This window comes from Papaver somniferum, chromosome 7 (assembly GCF_003573695.1).
Source record: "Papaver somniferum cultivar HN1 chromosome 7, ASM357369v1, whole genome shotgun sequence".
NCBI classification, from domain to species: domain Eukaryota; kingdom Viridiplantae; phylum Streptophyta; class Magnoliopsida; order Ranunculales; family Papaveraceae; genus Papaver; species Papaver somniferum.
The window spans coordinates 178,046,837-178,071,559 of NC_039364.1; the positions used below are offsets into that span (position 1 = coordinate 178,046,837).

A 24,723-nucleotide genomic window follows, 5' to 3' on the forward strand; every position below is an offset into this window, starting at 1 on the left:
TTCAGGAACCACTGGAATTTTTGGAGCATTACCCTTCCTACGTATAACAACTTTCCATTCACCCACAACATTGTTAACTTGACCGCCATTGTTACCCTGATTTCCCATGTTACCTTGAATGCCATCGCTGTTACGCCTATCTCCAGAAGTTTGAGATTGATTAATTTTTTTTTTTTTTTGATAAGTCAAAAATTGAAATGAAATGAAAAGAGATATTTACATCAAAGAATTTGAGAAAAGAGGTCACAGCAACCCCAAAAACTCAAAAACTATTTAAAACGAAAATAAGAAACATTAGGATACTCAATTAAGTTTAACAAAAGAGGACGCCCAAAAAAATTGAGTCTCACTCCAGAATCTAAAAAACAACCAGTCTTTGCCATCTTATCAGCTGCAAAATTTGCTTCACGAAACGTATGCACCAATTGAATAGAATCAAACTTGACTTTAGCTTCATACCATATCTGTCTTGCAAACCATGGTATATTATCCCCTTCCAAAGCAGTTATAACACTCATAGAATCAGTCCTTACAAGCACATCTCTGTAAACCCATTGAACTTCCCAATCTAAGCCAGTTAGAATGCTATATAATTCCGCCAAAAAAATAGAAATAACACCAAGGCCAACACACATTGCTCCCACCACTTCACAAGCTGAATTCCTAGCCACCACTCCAGCTCCGGACACCCCTGGGTTACCTATAGAAGCTCCATCACAGCACAACAAGATTTGATTTTGCATTGGAGGCTGCCAAAGACACTCAACAGGTTCCAACATCTTCACCTTACGGCATTTTACTCTGAAAAAACCAATATCTCCAGATCTTCAACCCTGTTAAGCATACACCCATTCATTCTATCTGAGTATTCATGAATGAAATTAAACACACGCTTCTTGAAGAAATTCCAGCAAGGTTTCTTCTTCTCATAAACCATCTTATTCCTTTGAAACCACAGTTCTGAACGCACCACCATATTGGAGACAAGCCACAGATCTTTAACCATTCTATTACAACCTTTTTCTTGTTTATTAGAAGCAATCAAGTTATAACAAGATTTAAGATGAAAATTACCTTCCAACCACTGCCAAGCACGTTTAGCAGCACTACATCTCCAGAGAATATGCTCCAAAGACTCCTCCTCAATCTGACACACACTGCACCGAGATGGAAGAGCAATCTTGAATCTACTCTTAACTTTGTCCAGATTTGCACAAGCTACCCTAACAAATTTCCAATTCTGAGCTGCTAAATCCGGGTGCACCACCCTCCTCCACAACAGATTTGCTTCAAGAAGCAAAGGATACTTGCTGCGCACCAAATCCCTTGCAGACCTGACAGAAAACATTCCCTTTAGATCTGGCATCCAAATCCTCTCATCACTGCCCATAAGCCTTCTTGGTAAATTCTCCCTAGCCACACCAGCACTTGCAAGGTCACGCATATGCTCTCCCTCCAAATGCCATTGATTCTGCACTATGATATCACTAACTCTCGCACGTCTGTCAAGGTCAGTTCTCTGCAAGACCTCAGCCAAAGTTACAGTACCATAACAAACATCAAAAAATAAAGAAGTTGCTCTACCATCACCTATTAAGTATTTAGTATTGCGCATAACTTCAGTGTGCACCCATCGAATCCCCGGAAAAATTGAAGATTTAACTCCTGCCATCTTCAGACGACCATCTCTACAAGTGTATTTCGACTCCAGAAATCTAGCCCAATTCTTCTTAGAAGTTTTAATACTCCACCACAACTTCATGATCAGAGCCTTGTTCATATTACTCAAGCTAGTAAGCCCAAGACCCCCTTCCTTCACCGGACTACAAATATTATCATATCCCACCACAAAAGCTTTAGCCAAGTCTGAATCTCCCGACCAAAGAAAATTATGAATAACACGTTCACTTTGCTTAAAAAATTTAACAGGCCACCTATACACAACCATGTTATGAATGGCATAGCTTGCAAGGACAGATTTAATAAGCACTACCCGATCCTGAAAGGAAAGCATTTTACCTTTATACACCGAGAGATGATCCTTCAACTTACCCACCACATTACTAATATGACTATATTTCACCCTACCAGGCATCACCTTAACTCCCAAATATCTATCCGGAAAGAAAGTAACACCCATGCCTAAGAAATTAGCAATAGCCTGCCTCCTATGCAACGACCCACCTCCAAAATAAATTTTGCTCTTCTCCCTACAAACCCTTTGACCAGATGCCTGTTGATAAACCTCAAGCAACCTCAACAAGTTTGTCAGACTCTTCTGATTCCCCTTGCAAAAAATCATAATATCATCAGGAAAAAACAAATGAGTTGGAGCAATACCATTACGCTTCACCATATGAGTCATACACTTATTTTGAAAGAGTTTGGTAATGTTCCTACTAAGAACATCCTCAATAAAAACAAAAATAAGAGGAGAAAGAGGATCCCCCTGACGCAAACCTCTATTAATCTTAAAGAAACCCTCCGGACTACCATTGAGAAGAATAGAAATTCTAGCAGAACTCAGAATATTGTGAATCCAAGTACACCAACCTTCTGAGAACCCATACCTTCGAAAAACCTCCAAAAAAAATGCCAACTAACCGTATCAAAAGCTTGAGAGATATCCAGCTTGAGACCTAAGTTTCCATCCTTTCTTTTAATGTGCAACTCATTAACCAATTCAGAAGCCAAACTAATATTCTCATGAATGTTCCTCCCTTTCATAAACACGACCTGCTCCTCCGAGACCAACTTATCCAAGACTTTACCAAGTCTAGTTTCTAGAATTTTGGTAAAAATTTTGAAGAAAAAATTACTAAGACCAATTGGCCTATATTTCTTCAAACTATCAGCCCCTCTCACCTTAGCCAGCAGAAGAATGAGACTAGAATTAGCCCCATTAGGAATAACTTTGGAACTCCAACAATATATAATAGCCTTCTCTAAGTCCTCATGAATTAAATCCCAACAATGCCTATAAAAACACCCTGAGAAACCATCTGGACCTGGATCACTATCCGCATTCAAATCAAAAACCGCTCCCTTAATTTCATCTAAAGAAGGAATAAAATCCAACATCAGCCTTTCCTCATGTGAGATTGAATTATGCTCATACCCAAACAAACTATCCTCAATCGGCTGATCCACTCCATTGAACTTGTTTTCATAATAAGAAACAAAATGGTCTCTTAACTGGTCTGACTCCTTAATAATACACCCCTCCTCATTCACCAACTCCGAAATTGTGTTAGAATTTCTACGAGTTTTAATTGAACTATGAAAATAAGAAGAATTACTTGAACCCTCCAAAATCCATTTATTTCGAGATTTTTGCTTCAACATAATATGTTGCTGCATACGTGCTTCATTAACTAACACCAACTCATCCTTCATCTCATTTTGCTTGAAAGTGTCAAATGGGTCTTCATCAGAATTCCTACTAGCCAATTCAAACCTCAATTGAGCCTGACTTAGCCTTGCATTCACATTACCAAACACCTGCAGATTCCACACTTTCATAGCCACCTTCAATCTCTTTAGCTTAAAGGGAAAAACGAAATCAGGATTACCATACACCGGGGCACTACAAGAAGCTTCAACCATTCTTATAAAATCTGAATGCGTAAACCACATCTTCTGAATTCTGAAAGGAGCACGTTTCGATCTAGAAGCCACAAAAGATTAACCAATAAGAGTCGAATGATCAGAAACTTCCCTAGGAAGAGCTTTACACCTCCAATTCGAAAACTTATTTAACCAAGGCTCATTGATAATGGCACGATCCAGCTTACTAACAATTCTTCTCCCTCCCAACTGACCATTAGTCCAAGTGAATTTAGAACCCAAAGAATCAGCCTCAAAAAGACCATTATCCTCCATCCAATCATTGAACTCATTAATACTAGAAGAAATTACCTCTCTACCTCCTTTTTTCTCCTCATTGCGAAGAACACAATTAAAATCCAATTACCATCCAAGGAGTAGTAGTATCTACCACAGCTAGTTGACACCATAATCTCCTTCTAAACACCTGAATATAACTTGCATGAACACAAGAAACAAAGACTCCTTCATTTTTCACCGTAACATCTTGTCTTGTGCTATTTAGCACCATTGGCTCTTCAATATCCTCACTCCAAAGTATCCAAAGATTACCAATAGAACTAGAAGAAGAATTATGAATTGCTTTTTTAACAAAACCATCTAAATTTAGACGAAGCATCACACCATCGGCATATGGAATTTTCGGCTCAGCAATACAAATGATAACCGGCCTAAACTCCCTAACTAATTCACGCAGCTTCAAACCAGCCTTCACCTTCGACACCCCATTGACATTCCAATATAGAACTATCATTGGGAACCAAGCAGATTTGATTTAGAAGATAACTTAGGATTCTTAGGCGGAACCCTTTTTTCTATAACTGGAGAGAAACCTTTTCGCACTCTTATACCCAAATCATTCACCTCAGTGTCCGAGTCATACTTGGATTCTGAAGTTTTATGTTGGCTAGAACTGTGCACATGCTGTGCACTCCTAGCACTATGCGAATTCTGAGATGAACTCTGCTGAGAACTAGCTGGATTCGGAACACGCCCTGTATTCCTAATTTGTTTTGGTTTCTCAACTGGAATCTCCGACCATTTAGCCCCCTTGACACCAGCTGAGGCTCTCTATGGAGTTAGCTTCCCATCTGAATTCTCTTCCTATTCTTGATCCGAAAGCTAGCTTTTTTGTCTAGCCCCAACTCAGCTGTCAACAAATCAAATTTATTCATGGTAACCACCACATTACTCTCCACCAAAGTATTACACATAGGTGTATCCACCAAAACTGTATCCATAAAAGGAGCAGAAGACGCATTGACAGAATGCTTATCATTACTAGAGAGATTAGTTCTTGCCAATTCATCTCTCGTTCTTGACTTAGCTGCAATTGTGGTGTCCTTTACCAACAATCTGTTAGCTAATGCACGTTTCGCATTGAGTGCCTGCTTAGCTGCCTCAACAGCTCCAGACACTTCACGAAGTTGTGCTTCAGCATCCGCCAACACTCCCTCAAGATGTGAAGTATCTTCCATACTCACCGCATTCTCCCCAACAGTAACCACATCATCAAACTCCTCACCAGCTATAGCATTCACCCCTTCACCTTGCGCTGTAACCCCAATGCCAGCATCAATAGTTGCAACTACACCATCTTCAGTAGACTTGTCAATACCACTTGTGACTTCCTGATTATTATGCTTCTTACAATTACGTGATCGCTTTCTACCCTTAGCAGCTTGCCAATCCTGATCATTCTCTAAATCCTTCTCCTTGCCTTTTGAGGTTTCATCTGGTTTCGGCTTCCTCATGCATTCACTTTCATTGTGTCCAGTAATGTTACAATGTAGGCAAAATTTAGGATGCTTCGGAATCTCTACATATTGCCAAAAAGTCCTACCTCCAGCCGTAAGTAGAATTCTACTAGGAATGTGTTTTGGAAAATCTACATCAATTAGGATTGATGCATAACTGCCAAACTCCAAATTTAGGGTTCTTTGGTCTACCACAATCGGATTACCAATAACTTTCCCTATTGATAACAATGATCTTTCTGTCCACAATTCTGCATGAAGCCCCGGATGATGAACCCATACAGCTGCATGGGAAGTATTTTGTCTTTCTGGATCAAACCCTGGGTACCACTCCATCAAACGCAACTCCTGTTGATTCACAAACCACTTCTTGTTACGGATTCTAGCCTTTGTTTTTTCATCACGTAACATAACAACAAAGAAACCCTTACTCATAGACATAAACCTAACAGCATTAGGGTTCAACTGCCATTGAGTTACCAAGTTATTCTTCACGTCAAGAAACTTTAGACCCGTAAAATTGAGCCTTGATATAAAACTATACTCAAAAGGCTTGCAACCTTCTTGATAAAACTCTGATGGGATTACCAAAGATGGTTCTCCATTGATTAACGTTGGGTTTGGAAAACTACTAACATCTACTGCCGTAGGCTGCAAAGTTTGACGTACTCTTACCTTCTCAGCAAAAGTTTGGGTTGATGATTCATTCATAACAGCTAAAACAGTACCTTCAACCATCATTAAACCTAATGAGTGAAGAATTTTTTTTTTAAAAAACGCTCAAAACCCTAGGAACCACGTCTGGTTTGAGATTGATTAACATTAGTCATCTGTTGTGCAGGCACAATATTTTGGTGAACAGGAGAGACTATTGCTTGATTCTTAAATTCCTGATCATTATGTCCAATTATCTTGCATCTCGAACAAAACTTTGTCTTTTTTTTGAATTTCCACCGGCTGCCAAAAATCCAAACCACCCACACCTAGATTATGTCCAATTATCTAGGTGTTGGACATTTGCTGGGTACCAAACATTAAATAAACCATATAAAATTCAACATTTTTATGAACTCTTTCTTTTTGTGTTGGTTTTGTCTTATTTGATTCAAGATAGATGAAATTTGTTAGGATTTGGATTAGTTCTGCATGGTCTTTCATCCTTCTTCTATTGTGAAATTTGACTTCCTTCATATTTTCTTGAATCAACGTACATAGAAATGCAATTTTTACTCGACGTACTGCCTTAGAACATATTAATTGTGATTACAATACATTTTTCGGTATGGATAATATTTTGACTAAGGAGGAACTAGAGGAGGCAAGTACTATTCATATTATGGAAATTACCACCAGTAGAGTTCCCTCCTCTATAATAACCTCTACTAGAACCACCTCTATAAGATCCTATAATTTTCTGTTAAAGATGAGTTTATCTAGTTTACAATTTAGTTTCAGAAATCAATTTCAGACTTATAACGAAGTGCGTAGACTTTTTTGAGTTAACGTATATAAAATTCAACATTTTTATGAACTCTTTCTTTTTGTGTTGGTTTTGGCTTTCTATTTGATTCAAGATAGATGAAATTTGTTAGGATTTGGATTAGTTCTTCTTGGTATTTCATCCTTCTTCTATTGTGAAATTTTCCTAATTTCGTATTTTCTTAAATCAACGTACATAGAAATGCAATTTTTACTAGACGTAATGCCTTAAAATATATTATTTGTGATTACAATACATTTTTCAAACTTTTTATGTTAAAAATGAGTTTATCTCGTTTACAATTTAGTCTCAGAAATCAATTTCCGACTTATAACGAAGTGTGTAGACTTTTTTGAGTTAACGTTTACAATTTAGTTTCAAAAATCAATTTCAGACTTATAACGATGTGTGTAGACTTTTTTGAGTTAACGTATATAAAATTCAACATTTTTATGAACTCTTTCTTTTTCTTTTGGTTTTGTCTTTATATTTGATTCAATATAGATGAAATTTGTTATGATTTGGATTAGTTCTTCTTGGTTTTTCATCCTTCTTCTTTTGTGATATTTTCCTAGTTTCATATTTTCTTGAATCAACGTACATAGAAATACAATTTTTACTATAGGTATTGCCTTCGAACATATTATTTGTGACTACAATATATTTTTCAAACTTTTTATGTTAAAGATGAGTTTATCTAGTTTACAGTTTAGTCTCAAAAATCAATTTTTGACTTATAACGAAGTGTGTATACTTTTTTGACTTAACGTGTATAAACTTCAACATTTTTATGAACTCTTTCTTTTTGTGTTGGCTTTGTCTTTCTATTTGATTCAAGATAGATGAAATTTGTTAGGATTTGGATTAGTTCTACATGGTCATTTATCCTTCTTCTATTGTGAAATTTGACTTCCTTCATATTTTCTTGAGTCAACGTACATAGAAATGCAATTTTTACTAGACGTACTGCCTTAGAACATATTAATTGTGAGTTCAATAAATTTTTCAAACTTTTTCTGTTAAAGATGAGTTTATCTAGTTTACGATTTAGTCTCAGATATTAATTTCCAACTTATAACGAATTGTGTAGACTTTTTTCAGTTAACGTATATAAAATTCAAAAATTTTATGAACTCTTTCTTTTTGTGTTGGCTTTGTCTTTCTAATTGATTCAAGATAGATGAAATTTGTTAGGATTTGGATTAATTCTGCATGGCCTTTCATCTTTCTTCTATTGTGAAATTTGACTTCCTTCATATTTTCTTGAATCAACGTACATAGAAATGCAATTTTTACTAGAGGTATTGCCTTAGAACATATTAATTGTAATTACAATACATTTTTCAAACTCTTTGTGTTAAAGATGAGTTTATCTAGTTTACAATTTAGTCTTAGAAATCAATTTCTGACTTATAACGAAGTGTGTAGACTTTTTTGAGTTTTTTTTTTGTTAAGTCCAAAGTTTATTATAACAAAAAAAAACGTAATTACAAGAATTACAAAATTGGAGCACAAAACTCCCTACCCCCATAAACCTAAGGGGTCTAAATAACTTCTAAGAAATAACTAAAGTAATAACCTCAAACTAGAAAATTAAAAGAAGCTACCTATATCTATAGCCAACCCCTTTCAATTTACTTCTGCTGCTACCAACTCTATACTATTTGCTCTTGGAAAAAATTTCAGCCATAATATCCGTATCAAAAGCATAATTACCCAAGATATCTTCATCTTCATCCACATAAAACTCTCCATCTTCATCTTCAGTGGCAAAGTTACCAGGAACAAGCTTAATAGGAGAAAACTTACTAAGGGATTTTGTCTTTGGATTCATTTTTCCATTTTCTCCTTCTTTTCTTTGAAATAATCTTGTCTAAAAGCTGGACTTCTAATGAACTTAGCACGCACATCTTCAATCTGAATATTGCTTGCCACCTCTAATTCTTCCTTAGACAAAATCTCTATAATAAAAAAAGGTGGTGTTTGACTCTGAGATTTGAGAGTCATTAGATGGTCAGGATTGAACGGGGACCATGATCTGGCGGTCAAAATCATCCTGATCGAGCTATGACTTGGACGGCTAAGAAATTTCAGGTAATGTTAATAGACGAGGCGTGGTTGAAAGAGATATGGGGTAGTTGCGTCGATTAAAATCTAATCTTCTATAGACAGATTTCTCAAAACTCTCTCTTTTCTCTTCGCCTCTCTGAGAAACCTAATTTACTCAGCATAGTGAACCCTTATGGTTTCTAATCTTAATGTCTCCTCGCCAATTATATTCTTCAATCCTTATCTTTCTACTAATTGGCGACTTCAGTAAGTTTTTTTTTTCCAATCAAGAAAGGAGAAATTTATTTGATGGAGAAGAAAAAAATTAGAAATAATCAGTTGGAAAAGATTTATTCAACGGATAAACCGGTAAAATATTAAGGTTCCTTGCGTTTCTAATCATATGGAAGTTTCAATTTTTTCTGTAATTCATGATTTTATTGTTTGTGTTTTGCTTACGATGACCCTTTTATTGGAGTTGTTTTACAAATATGAGTAATGAATCAATGATGATGATATGTTTGGTATTGAATCAGTTTTTGTCTAAATTTTGTGCGTATCATAAGGGATGCTTTGTATATGTTTGATAGAAGGTCCAAATCAATAATTATCTTTACATTACAGTTTGTTGAATCAGAACATGTTGTATAGTTAATAAAATTTATGCCTCTAACTGACCTACGACTTCTTGCTAGAGGATTTCATATGATAATTGAGCTTTGTCTCTTTTCTCTTTCTCAATATTTTAACTTTACGGTACTAAATAATTTACCTTAATTTTTGTTATGTTTAGGTGCACACTGCAAAAGATCTATCTTTGTTTCCCAGTAGCGAAAAAATGCATTGGATGGATGCCCGGGCATTGAGAAAGAAGGACTTGGGAATCCTATGGGTGGTTACCAAGTTTATGGATGTCTCAATTATATACCACATAGCCGAAAAGGTAATGAATTTACTATTTTTTGTCTCAAATCTTGATTCAAAATTTTGAATTTTCTTTAAATACATACCAATAAGATTAAATTTCAGTTTTCTTTATCAAAACATGAGTGGGTGGTGGTCAGTTTTGCGTAAGTGTTATCGTTGCTTATGTGTGAATTATTTGGCTCCACAATTACTTCCTTTTGCAGGTTATGGCAAATATGAGAGGGGTGGTAGCAAGGGGAAATAGTTGTGAAAAGGGTAGACAAAGTTATTCCTTACTCTTACTCAATGTTGAATAAACAAAGAGTATGGGTCATTTGAGGAACATTCGAATCAGGATCATCAAATGGATGTAAGCACCACACCAAGTCCTGTACCTTTTACTTGCAAACTGCATTATAGGACGGCTTGCCTTTTCCTTTATTTATTTGTTTTTGTGATGAAAATAGGTAGGAAATATTGATTGTTAACGTGGTTGTATAGTTAATTTTTTAAATAGATCGGCACTTCAAATACCTTGCTGTCCTGCCAGGACTTGGACATCATCTTAATTAATTTATATTATTCTCCTATCCACAGCCAACAAGTATTTGTCCATGTTGCACCTCTTTTGCATTTCAAAACTGAAGATGCGGCGATAGGACACAAATGTAGGTAAATAGTCATAAAATCATTTCCTTTTTAATGATGTACTTGCATTTATTTTTGTTGCTCCGAAAGTAGCTCCTTCAGCTTCAGCCACTTGAATATTCTTCGTCAAACGAATTGCATATTCTTCTGGAAATCCTAGCCAGCTTTGCAATAGCAAACTTTAAACAATGTAGTCTATTCATATCGTAGTTCTCGAATAGCATCTTTTGTATGCTTAATGTAGCAACCAGTTTTGTAGTACAAAACTTTGTAGAATGTAGTGTATTCATATTGTGAAATTCGATTTTTCTTAAATACTAAATTGGATTTGGTTATAATATATTTGATTAATCAATTGATCTGCAAGAGATTAGTTCTACTTAGTGATTTATAATGGGTAACGCCGGTATAATTCTTTAGTTTTAGCTCCCTCCTGATGCTATCTGACATAGATACCCTATGGATGATTTTTTTGTTTTACTTTGAAGCATCTATGGACTATGGATGAATTTGAACCCTTAACATTCATGGATCAGCCTTGGATAGGGCTTCCTAAACAATATGTTGAATTACTATATTTTATAAAAGCTCCGCTAAGTTATGCCATGCATGGGAATTTCCGTCATGAACTCTTTATGTAGCAAGTTCGGAGTGCCTTCTGAGATGCAGTTTCTTGGTTCTATATGGTTCAATCATTTAAAGGTTATAAGTTGGCAGAATTACGAATCCAATTTAAATTTTAGGTTTCTATACAAGCGAATGATACTTTTCCGTCTATATCTTAATCATGGCTTCCCCCCAATCATGTTTTTTCAAATTAACGGAAGTGTACTTAAAAATATTATGTTTTAGCTTCTTAGATATGCTTATACCAGTCTTACATTTGTGAGCTATTTAACATTTGATTCATGGGGTGGGTGCTCGCGCATTAATTTCTTGGGTATCATCTGTTACATACTCACGTGAGGTTATTTGCAATTATTTGGGTAAACTTGGTTTATAAAGGTGATGGCACATATTCTCTCTCCCACTCTCTCTCTATATATATATAGCTTTGTTGCCGATTCTGTATGATCCTTCTACGATTTAATAGTGTTCGTATAAAAGTTCCATAGACTCATAAATAACACGAGTTTCTTCATTTGCTAACAGGTTAACGTACAAGATTTGAAAGGAGAATGAAGGTGGTGTTGTCAACAAGTTCAAACCAATGTCACAGTTACAATTGCTCTAAGAGAAATCTGACATCTAAGATTTTGTTGGAAAAATCCTTAGTTCCAAACCTTTTTCAGGTACAGATGATCATTCTTTATTAAAGGAATAACTCTATAACTCCAGGCTCCATTGTTTCAGTCATTTACTTATCTCTTTTCATGTATTTTCTTGATTGTTTTCTGTTCCAAATGATTTTGAAGCATCACAATATGTCGTTAGTCAGTGTTTAAAATTATACCAACTATAAGATTCATTTTGAGATGATGCATATTACGTAGGGATTCCTTCAATATTTTCTGCCTAGGTGAGTGCCTCAGCATGGCTCCATTAAACCAACAATAAGATCCTTGCATGTAAGATATATTTTTTATTTATTTTACTCAAAGATCAGTAATTTAAGAGTGACCTGAACATGAACAGAGAGTACTCACCGAGTTTCGCTAATTTAAAAGTAATTTGTTTTGAAGCTATGTTGTCAGATAATCATAGACTAGATAAGTTTAATGGTGGGAATTACAACCTACAGGTAGTTTAAACTCTGATTTAAGAACCACAACCATCACTTTTGATACCATAGAAACAATGAGTCTCAGTAGATGACTAATCTTGGTATGTTGACATGATTCAACTAATCCAAATAGCCATGTGGAAGTAGCATTCACTTAAGTTACCTCTAACTGGTGTTATTGTGGTACCCTACCAAACGAGTATGCGATTTTATTCTCAGCTTGCTTATCTAATAGGTTTAGCGAGAACAAAAGACAGAAAATAGAAAATGGAGGAGCTGATGATGTTTTTGTTGAGGGTATTAGATGCTGAGACTAATAGAAAAATAGAAAATTGGAAGGGTTTTATGAGTTTGTACATGCAATCCAGGTAAGGAGGGGTGTTGTTTTATCTGTTCAACTTATGAACTGTTCTAGAATAGGAATCTCTAAGGTTCACTTTCTCATTAATAGAAAACATGAATCTATAAGTTCACTGTTGTATCTTTGCTTTCAGTTGAAACCTGCAAAAGCAATATAGAAAGAGAACTATGCTTTAGTAGTTGGAATTCTATATCAAAATTCCAAATTAGATAGGCACGACGAGGTGACATTATTAGAACTATCTACGTTTATGACATTGATCAACAACTTACATCAATAGGTTACGTAGTCTTACATTCAATCTTCTAAATAAAAATAAATAAAACGTGTACTTATTCCTGAATCCTGATGGCCATGAGTAACATTGTTTTGTTAATTAGTTTACTGGAGAACAACTTGCAGCACTGATTGTTTATATTTGCGGTGAACGTTCTTTGTAGGAACTTCTTTGATGTCATATGTGAAGCATTTTGTATAAGCTTTTTCTTAGTTCTAAGGGCTTAGGACCTATCATTTTCAATCTTTCACTGCTGAATTTGAGTATTGCTATGGATACGGCTACTTTAAGAAGTTATATCTTAGAAAGAGCAGACCCAAATCTATTGGAAACAGTAAAAACTTGATAATTATTGTTGTTTGGGCTTTTTCACTGCAATAGTAAGACATGTATTATCTTTTTTTTTCTGCTAAAATACTTTGCTTGGTTGGTTGTAAAAACATCCATAAGCCTGTTACCTACCATTTTAATTGTGTTCAGTGTTTTTTAGTAATTTGAATTTGGGAATGATGTAGAATATGGTACATCATAAGTTCTACTAAATTAGGGGACTAACTTTCTTTTGATGTATACATGCTAAATAGTTTTCTATAATTTTTCCATTCATGTAGTTTGATAGTCTAATTACTTAGTTTACTTTGGAGCCACTGGATACAACATCTTCAAGGATGCATGTAGACAAGTGCCTTAGGAAACTGCAAAGGGCTTGGAATTTCGCTGCTTTTGACCTCCAATCAGCAGCTATTCAGGTATTCTTCTATACCTTCAAATAGGAAACTTATAGTTCATGTTCAAAGCCAAAGGGGAATCATTTGTAACCTATATACCAGGTGGATATTCACGTCTATATAGGCGTGGATATGTTTTTTTCCATTTGAACATGATCCTGGAAATATGTTTCCTTTAATTCTCTTTTTTTTTGGTAGTGTTTTTTTCCTTCTTTTCATAGTATCCCCTGTTTAGATCTCTGTTCTCTAATTTGGATCTTGGTCATGGCCGAGGAAAAAACAAATAAGAACTTGCAGTTTACTAAAAGAATAAATCAGTTTCTATTATTAGTGAAGTTTCTTTCTATGATTGTTCTCTTTGAATTATCAATTACGTTTAATATGTTATGCTAAAAAAAAATAATCATTATGATCTGTAAGTATCCATAAAAACATTGAACTTCGATTTCTTTTGAACTTGGATTCATGAAGTAGGAGTCTACCAAAATAGAGGAAATAGATGACTACGTAATTGCAGCTTCATCACGTTGTGTGTTTCTTTCTTTAGAATCCCTCTTATCCTTTTTACAAATTGTGTTATTCCTTACTCTAAGTTACTCCTGGGATAGTATGTTAGCACAATACCATATGGTTCACTCATGTAATCACTTTACTTTCTGTCTTAGCTCAAATGGAAGATCATATGGTTCTCAACCATGTAGTTGTGGGTTCGACTCCCGCAGATGGCATTGTTATTTTGGTAGGCTAAAACCTCACATGCTTCAGTTGACAATATTAGATCTTCAATTATGTAGTGCAATACATGTGTGGGATCAAGAAGGGTGTCATATATCATCTTGGTATATGGGAAGGATCAAAATGGAACAATCTAATTCCAATTCTTTGTGAAGTATTTAAAAGCAATTATATTCATGGGTGCAGGGTAGATAGTTCAACAAGTGAAACCCTGGGAACTGGAGTGTGCATTCAAAACCATACATATTCCATCTTTGTCATAATAGTTGACATTGGATTACTTAACCTGTGCACAAATATATAGGAGCAACTTCGGTTTCTGGAGAGATACCACAAGAAGGAAAAGTTTGCTTGGATTCTAGACCATGGTATCTGCAATGCAATTATAATGTAGCTTTCGAGTAAGAGGCATCTAGATCAACCACTTTATAAAGCAAAGTGGTTAATCTAAACCATGTAGCATTCTAAACTATGTATATTTTCTCTTTAGTAAATGATACCTTCTGGAGCACCCTTTTCATATTGCTTATGTTTGCACTTGGATGTATTTATAGTAAAGGTTTAAAAGCCATTCTTTTGCCTTCAAAAACTGCCATTTTTTATGATTCCAGTGACGTTAATTCACATCATTACTTGAGAATCCGATGGCATTAAGAAAGTTTATTTGGTTGAAGCTGTGTGTCGTATTATTTTGTTTCTTTACAACAAAATTTGCTGAACACACCACGAGTACTCTGTGCCAAGGAAATCACCTTCAATATATACTCAACTACATGATGTTGCAGGTAAAGAAAAATTGATTTACATTTGGAATTTGGTGTATTGTTACTCAACTCTGCTTTAGAAGTTCCTTTTTTTATGTCTTTGAGAGGGACATGTAAATCACCTCTCCCATAATAGAAATTTTCTTAATACTACTAGGGGTTTGGAAGACTTTGTAAATTTAATGTTGATGCAAACTGTAGAAATTTTGTTGGACTAAGATAAATCTGTCTCTGGCTCTAATAATGTACATTTGTTCAAATTTGTTTCCCTTCAGAAATAAAATATTTTAACTATCCGTCATTCATAATGCAGAAGTTGTCCCAAAGAAGATACCCAATCTGATGAATATGGAGAGAACAATAAGGCTTGACATTCAAATTTTCATGAGTGCAGTGAAAGAATCAAACTCTCAGGAGGTAAGAAAAGTGGATAAATTATGATGTCTTATAATTCAATGGTACTTCTCAAAATGCTATATATCGATAGTTGACCACATCATATTGAATGCTTTACCTACACAACCAATTGTTTTGGTCCTGTACTTGATTGATCCTCATGGTCACCTATGTTCAAGAAGAAGAAAAAAAAACGAAAAGATGAATGCTTTACCTCCACAACCAATTATTTTAATCATTTACCTGCTTAATCCTCATGGTCTCCTATGTTCAAGAAGAAAAACAAATACTAAAAGATAGTTTTTTCCCTTCTTTATCACTATTTTGGAGTAAATCTCGTTACAACTATAATAATATCTAACCCAACATCTTAATTAACATTTACTTCTTTTCCAAACTTAGAGGAAGAACAAACAAGGAATGTATTTTGAGTCCTATTGAAATGACCATTAACACAATAACACCCGGATTCAAAAATGTTCAATGCAATATTTCGAGTCCCAGTCAAATAAGTCAACTCCACAAAAAACAAGTAGTTCACATTGATCGTTCAATGAGAGTTGATCAAATACATTAATCGTACACTCCATATTATTGTTTCATATTCAATGGATAGCTTTAAATCTAGATATTCAAACCATATCATGTATGTTAGTCGACTGAGAATTCATTGTTGTTTTACCTATCTTTTTTTTCCTTCTTATTGGTTTAATTGTTTAATTTGATTCCTTGGAGGCCCCACTCAATTACCCTATGAAGAGACTCCAGGGGGGGCCTTTCAATTATCGTTCTGTTTGATTTGGTTTCAGTTTCTAACTATCACCAAAACAAAAAGATATGATTGTTAGCTACAGTTTGATCTTTGTAGCAGATGTCCACTGCTTTCAAAATTCTAATTGTTAATAAAAACCATTCAAATTCATTTTGATTAATTTGAATTAAGGTTTATTTGATGTGAACGATATAACTTAATTGATTGATACGATGAGATTTAGTAGATGACAATAATGGATTTATATGTGGAAGAAGCTAAAGGGATACAATGTGGATTAGAAAGCCGCATTTTCCTCCATTACCACGCTACATCTCGCATAATCTCATTGTAGTTTCTTCATTGGCATCATATTGCCATCTATTTACTATCTGGACATCTAATTTCAGGTGGCTTTGAGATGGAAATTTTTCTTAAGTATGGACCTTAGATCCTAAAATATTATCAAATTGATGGCAATCTCAATTTGATATTTCCATATCAATTTTTCGTAAGTATGGACTTCGCATAATCTCATTATAGTTTTTTCGTTGGCATCATATTGCCATTATTTCTGGGCGATTATTTCCAATTCTCCCATAAGGTACAATACATATCGTTTGTTTCTTAGGATATAGTAGAAGTATTGATTGTTAGCGATGAAGTGCCTAATGTTTCATGAGAGGGTATTAGTGGGTTTGAAAATGCTAAAAGAAAGCTTTATTAGGTTATGGTGTGAAATTATAGATTTCTACCGATTTTTTTTAGGCATTTTTATTGACTTTTTAATATTAACTAAGTGAAAATCAAATTATATAATATTTTAATTAAATTAGACATAGTGATTTTGATCGTCTTTTTGTTTTTACGTCGTACATTTGATGAATTTTTATTTATTTTATATGAATTTTATGATTTTGACCCCATTAAAAATAAATTTTCAATTTTATAAAGCATATTTTCCCCCACGATACATGTACATTACAAAAATTACAAGCCTAAATTTGTGGGATTTCAGAATCAAGTGGTGTCGGCGGACCCAATTTGTCCCTACATCCCTCCGTCCCTGAACATAAGGAACATTTTTTGATATCTAAAATTATCATGGTCCAGGTCCTTGAACATAAAGAACATTTGTTGATATCTAAAATTACAAGCCTAAATTTGTGGGATTTCAGAATCAAGTGGTGTCGGCGGACCCAATTTGTCCCTACATCCCTCCGTCCCTGAACATAAGGAACATAAGGAACATTTGTTGATATCCCTCCGTGTCCAGGTGTCTAGTGAGATGAAGCAGGTGGAAATACCAAAGTTTTGGTTAGAACTATGGAAGGGTTGAACTCTGTCTTAGGCGCGTCCAAGTCAATGATAACGAGTGAGTGCAACGATGTTTCCGTAGAAATTAGTTGGAATCATAGTTTTCTTGATATTAATTTTTCATATACATGGCCAAGATTAGGAGTCAGTCGCTTAGAAGTAAAAATGCATGGTGTTCTGATTTCTTGATTAATTAACTGTAAAATACTTTTACTTGCTCAATTTTTATTTCTTTGAATGTAAAGAACACCATACGTAATGTTGGAATCTATTTGCCAAAGTTGTTTCAATAATAATATCACGTCAAAGTTCGAAAATGGTATACATATATATATATATTTATATATATATATATATATATATAATGAACTATTAAACAATTTACATTCAGGTAACATTCATTATAACATACAATTAGTATTAGTAAATTCTAACGTAAAATTGTATCCAAATGCATGCGAAATTGAAAATGGAGAAACTCCACCAACAATGGGAAAGAAACTTAGAGATGACCTAAGTGAAGACAAAAAATAAGAGTTCCTGACACCAAATTAATGTGAACTTCACTGATGAAGCTAAGTTGTAAAATATAATTTTATTTTTAATTTGACTTCACCTATTAAACAAGTTATTTTTTCTTTTTATACTGCTTTCTTTAAAAAAAATTATTGTTTTGTGTTAAAGAAAGTGGAGACTAGCAGATAAAAGCTACCAAGAGAGCGAATTTTGTATTTGTAATGCCGACATCAGGTGCACATTCTATTAGCGAGGTATCCTAGACTCCAGCAGACCTTTGGTTTGTAGTTTTTCAGTGAAAAGAAGGGTAACTTATCAATAGGAGATCCTTTTTAAATTCTAGCATGTTAGTGCAAAGAAGTGTAAAGGTGTTGCGGAACATTTTCAGTCATTGGAATCAAGGGTCCTTAGCCTTTGAGCATCGAGAACATATGTAAATGTTCATGCAACGGTTATGCATATAATGGGTGATCCACCATAAGGATTGTCGTTCAAAGTTGAACTTTAGAGGCACGCTGGTGTAGTAGCGTTTGTATAAGGATTAATTAGTTTTTTTTTGTTATTAAGGTTTTAGATATAATGAGCCCTACACCGTCATCGGGGCATGCAATATCAAGTGAACTTATATTTTATTGTAGTTGTTCGTTAAATAGTAATTTGGAAAAAAAATTATTAAGTAGTAACATATAGTGACCTTTTTTTATTTTTAATACCCTGCACTATCATACGTACTGGTCTAAATAAGATGTAAAGTTCTTTCAAATGGTTAGTTTGGACGTTCAAATAAAACGGATGACATAAGAAATATATTCTCTTTGGTCAAAATTTCAGCAGCCATGAAGATCTTAAATTCTTATTCATTGATCCTTTCTAATTGGTTCTCAACAACTTCTAAGATACAAAAAGTGAGTTGTGTGGTATAATGAAGTAAATTTTGTCACTGGTTATGCTAAAGAAACTTGACTTGGTGATTTTACCACTTTTTCGGTTGAACATACAAATTTGTGGTGAATATATTACAACCTTATTTCTTTTATGATACTTGAATTTATTCTCCATTTGTTTGTAGCTACAACATTAATTGACACCCTAAACACTCATCATACTCGAAAGCTCCACCAACACCATCAGTGTTCATGTTTGAGATCCAACCAGTTAACTCACATGTGTATATGAGTACCTCAAACATACTAAAATTGCATGATTGAAGTCGTGGTTGGGTTAAACTGAGTTTTTCTAAAGGGAATTAAGAATTAGCCGATGACATCATCATCACCTACAAATATGTTTCAATGGAATATAATAAACCCAAACCGTCTTCTTTTATTTATCCCCATGAAGCCTCTAAGAATTAGCCGATGACATCATCATCACCTACAACTATCTAGTTTACCATTTAGTCTAAGAAATCAATTTACGACTTGTAACGAAGTGTGTAGACTTTTTTGAGTTAACGTATATAAAATTCAACATTTTTATGAACCTTTTCTTTTTTGTTGACTTTGTCTTTCTATTTGATTCAATATAGATGAAATTTGTTAGGATTTGGATTAGTTATGCTTGGTCTTTCGTCCTTCTTCTATTGTGAAATTTGACTTCCTTCATATATTCTTGAATCAACATACATAGAAATGAAATTTTTACTAAACGTACTGCCTTAGAACATATTAATTGTGATTACAATACATTTATCAAACTTTTTCTGTTAAAGATTAGTTTATCTAGTTTACAATTTAGTCTCAGAAATCAATTTCCGACTTATAACGAAGTGTGTAGACTTTTTTGAGTTAACGTAAATAAAATTCAACATTTTTATGAACTCTATCTTTTTGTGTTGGCTTTGTCTTTCTATTTGATTCAAGATAGATGAAATTTGTTAGGATTGGATTAGGTCTTCTTGGTCTTTCATCCTTCTTCTCTTGGATCAACGTACATAGAAATACAATTTTTACTAGACATATTGCCTTAGAACATATTAATTGTAATTACAATACATTTTTCAAACTTTTTCTGTTAAAAGTGAGTTTATCTAGTTTATAATTTAGTCTCAGAAATCATTTTCCGACTTATAACGAAGTTTGTAGACTTTTTTGAGTTAACGTAAATAAAATTCAACATTTTTATGAACTCTTTATTTTTGTGTTGGCTTTGTCTTTCTATGTGATTCAAGATAGATGAAATTTGTTTGGATTTGGATTAGTTCTTCTTGGTCTTTCATCCTTCTTCTATTGTGAAAATTGCCTTCCTTCATATTTTCTTGAATCAACGTACACAGAAAGGCAATTTTTACTAGACGTAATGGCTTAGAACATATTTTTATATTTGATTTGGATTATTTCTTCTTGGTCTTTCATCATTCTTCTATTGTGAAATTTGCCTTAGACGTAACGAAGTGTGTAGACTTTTTTGGGTTAACGTATATATAATTCAACATTTTTGTGAACTCTTTCTTTTTGTGTTGGCTTTCTTTTTCTATTTGATTCAAGACAGATGAAATTTTTTCGGATTTGGATTATTTCTGCTTGGTCTTTCATCCATCTTCTATTGTGAAATTTGACTTCCTTCATTTTTTCTTGAATCAACATACATAGAAATGCAATTTTTACTAGAAGTATTGCCTCAGAACATATTAATTGTAATTACAATATAATTTTCAAACTTTTTCAATTAAAGATGAGTTTATCTAGTTTACCATTTAGTCTAAGAAATCAATTTCGGACTTGTAACGAAGTGTATAGACTTTTTTGAGTTAACGTATATAAAAATTCAACATTTTTATGAAATCATTCTTTTTTGTTGGCTTTGTCTTTCTATTTGATTCAAGATAGATGAAATTTGTTAGGATTTGGATTAGTTCTACTTTGTCTTTCGACCTTCTTCTATTGTGAAATTTGACTTCCTTCATATATTCTTGAATCAACATACATAGAAATGCAATTTTTACTAGACGTACTGCCTTAGAACATATAAATTGTGATTACAATAAATTTTTCAAACTTTTTCCGTTAAAGATTACTTTATCTAGTTTACAATTTAGTCTCAGAAATAAACTTCCGACTTATAACGAAGTGTGTAGACTTTTTTGAGTTAACGTATAAATAATTAACATATTTATGAACTCTTTCTTTTAGTGTTGGTTTGTCTTTCTATTTGATTCAAGATAGATGAAATTTGTTAGGATTTGGATTAGTTATTCTTGGCCTTTCATCCTTCTTCTATTGTGAAATTAGACTTCCTTCATATTTTCTTGGATCAACGTACATAGAAATACAATTTTTACTAGACGTATTGCCTTAGAACTTATTAATTGTAATTACAATACATTTTTCAAACTTTTTCTGTTAAAAATGAGTTTATCTAGTTTACAATTTAGTCTCAGAAATCAATTTCCGACTTATAACGAAGTGTGTAGACTTTTTTGAGTTAACGTAAATAAAATTCAACATTTTTATGAACTCTATCTTTTTGTGTTGGCTTTGTCTTTCTATTTGATTCAAGATAGATGAAATTTGTTAGGATTGGATTAGGTCTTCTTGGTCTTTCATCCTTCTTCTCTTGGATCAACGTACATAGAAATACAATTTTTACTAGACATATTGCCTTAGAACATATTAATTGTAATTACAATACATTTTTCAAACTTTTTCTGTTAAAAGTGAGTTTATCTAGTTTATAATTTAGTCTCAGAAATCATTTTCCGACTTATAACGAAGTTTGTAGACTTTTTTGAGTTAACGTAAATAAAATTCAACATTTTTATGAACTCTTTATTTTTGTGTTGGCTTTGTCTTTCTATGTGATTCAAGATAGATGAAATTTGTTTGGATTTGGATTAGTTCTTCTTGGTCTTTCATCCTTCTTCTATTGTGAAAATTGCCTTCCTTCATATTTTCTTGAATCAACGTACATAGAAAGGCAATTTTTACTAGACGTAATGGCTTAGAACATATTTTTATATTTGATTTGGATTATTTCTTCTTGGTCTTTCATCATTCTTCTATTGTGAAATTTGCCTTAGACGTAACGAAGTGTGTAGACTTTTTTGGGTTAACGTATATAAAATTCAACATTTTTATGAACTCTTTCTTTTTGTGTTGGCTTTCTTTTTCTATTTGATTCAAGATAGATGAAATTTTTTAGGATTTGGATTATTTCTGCTTGGTCTTTCATCCATCTTCTATTGTGAAATTTGTCTTCCTTCATTTTTTCTTGAATCAACATACATAGAAATGCAATTTTTACTAGAAGTATTGCCTCAGAACATATTAATTGTAATTACAATATATTTTTCAAACTTTTTCAATTAAAGATGAGTTTATCTAGTTTACCATTTAGTCTAAGAAATCAATTTCCGACTTGTAACGAAGTGTATAGACTTTTTTGAGTTAACGTATATAAAAATTCAACATTTTTATGAAATCATTCTTTTTTGTTGGCTTTGTCTTTCTATTTGATTCAAGATAGATGAAATTTGTTAGGATTTGGATTAGTTCTGCTTTGTCTTTCGACCTTCTTCTATTGTGAAATTTGACTTCCTTCATATATTCTTGAATCAACATACATAGAAATGCAATTTTTACTAGACGTACTGCCTTAGAACATATAAATTGTGATTACAATAAATTTTTCAAACTTTTTCCGTTAAAGATTAGTTTATCTAGTTTACAATTTAGTCTCAGAAATAAACTTCCGACTTATAACGAAGTGTGAAGGCTTTTTTGAGTTAACGTATAAATAATTAACATATTTATGAACTCTTTCTTTTTGTGTTGGCTTTGTCTTTCTATTTGATTCAAGATAGATCAAATTTGTTAGAATTTGGATTAGTTCTTCTTGCTCTTTCATCCTTCTTCTATTGTGAAATTAGACTTCCTTCATATTTTCTTGGATCAACGTACATAGAAATACAATTTTTACTAGACGTATTGCCTTAGAACATAGTAATTGTAATTACAATACATTTTTCAAACTTTTTCTGTTAAAAATGAGTTTATATAGTTTACAATTTAGTCTCAGAAATCAATTTCCGACTTATAACAAAGTGAGTAGACTTTTTTAAGTTAACGTATAAAAAATTCAATATTTTTATGAACTCTTTATTTTTGTATTGGATATGTCTTTCAATTTGATTCAAATAGATGAAATTTGTTAGAATTTGGATTAGTTTTGGATGGTCTTTCATCCTTCTTCTGTTGTGAAATTTGACTTCCTTCATATTTTCTTGAATCAACGTACATAGAAATGCATTTTTTTTCTAGACGTAATGCCTTCGAACATATTATTTGTGATTACAATACATTTTCAAACTTTTCTGTTAAAGCTGAGTTTATCTAGTTTACAATTTAGTGTCAGAAATCAATTTCAGACTTATAACATAGTGTGTAGACTTTTTTGAGTTAACGTATATAAAATTCAACATTTTTATGAACTCTTTGTTTTTGTGTTGGTTTTTTCTTTCTATTTGATTCAAGATAGATGAAATTTGTTTGGATTTGGATTAGTTATTCTTGGCCTTTCATCCTTCTTCTATTGTGAAATTTGCCTTCCTTCATATTTTCTTGAATCAACGTACATAGAAATGCAATTTTTACTAGACGTAATGCTTTAGAACATATTATTTGTGATTACAATACATTTTTCAAACTTTTTATGTTAAAGATGAGTTTATCTAGTTTAAGATTTAGTCTCAGAAATCAACTTCCGACTTATGACGAAGTGTGTAGAATTTTTTTAGTAAACATATATAAAATTCAAAATTTCTTTATGAACTCTTTCTTTTTGTGTTGGCTTTGTCTTTCTATTTGATTCAAGATAGATGAAATTTGTTAGGATTGGATTAGTTCTGCATGGTCATTAATCCTTCTTCTATTGTGAAATTGGACTTCCTTCATATTTTCTTTAATCAACGTACATAGAAATGCAATTTTTACTAGACGTAATGCCTTCGACATATTATTTGTGATTACAATACCTTTTTCAAACTTTTCTGTTAAAGATGATTTTATCTAGTTTACAATTTAGTGTCAGAAATCAATTCCAGACTTATAACGAAGTGTGTAGACTTTTTTGAGTTAACGTATATAAAATTCAACATTTTTATGAACTCTTTCTTTTTATGTTGGCTTTGTCTTTCGATTTGATTCAAGATAGATGAAATTTGTTTGGATTTGGATTAGTTCTTCTTGGTATTTCATCCTTCTTCTATTGTTAAATTTTCCTTCCTTCATATTTTCTTGAGTCAACGTACACAGAACGGCAATTTTTACAAGACGTAATTCCCTAGAACATATTTTTATATTTGATTTGGATTAGTTCTTCTTGGTCTTTCATCCTTCTTCTATTGTGAAATTTGCCTTAGACGTAACGAAGTGTGTAGACTTTTTTGGGTTAACGTATATAAAATTCAACATTTTTATGAACTCTTTCTTTTTGTGTTGGCTTTCTCTTTCTATTTGATTCAAGATAGATGAAATTTGTTAGGATTTGGTTTAGTTCTGCTTGGTCTTTCATCAATCTTCTATTGTGAAATTTGACTTCCTTCATTTTTTCTTGAATCAACATACATAGAAATGCAATTTTTACTAGAAGTATTGCCTTAGAACATATTAATTGTAATTACGATATATTTTTCAAACTTTTTCTATTAAAGATGAGTTTATCTACTTTACCATTTAGTCTAAGAAATCAATTTCCGACTTGTAATGAAGTG

At 33.0% G+C, this 24,723-nt stretch overlaps 1 protein-coding gene across 1 annotated transcript; it reads right to left on the minus strand.

Annotated features, from left to right (window-relative positions):
• Positions 1-796: 796 nt before the first annotated feature.
• On the minus strand, positions 797-4,360 carry LOC113295597. Its single transcript, XM_026543929.1, has 5 exons — positions 3,974-4,360; positions 3,752-3,876; positions 3,000-3,667; positions 2,605-2,783; positions 797-2,287 (listed from the first exon to the last, which is right to left on the minus strand). Exons 1-5 carry the CDS (start codon positions 4,358-4,360, stop codon positions 797-799), a joined length of 2,850 nt encoding a protein of 949 aa, XP_026399714.1.
• Positions 4,361-24,723: the final 20,363 nt, after the last annotated feature.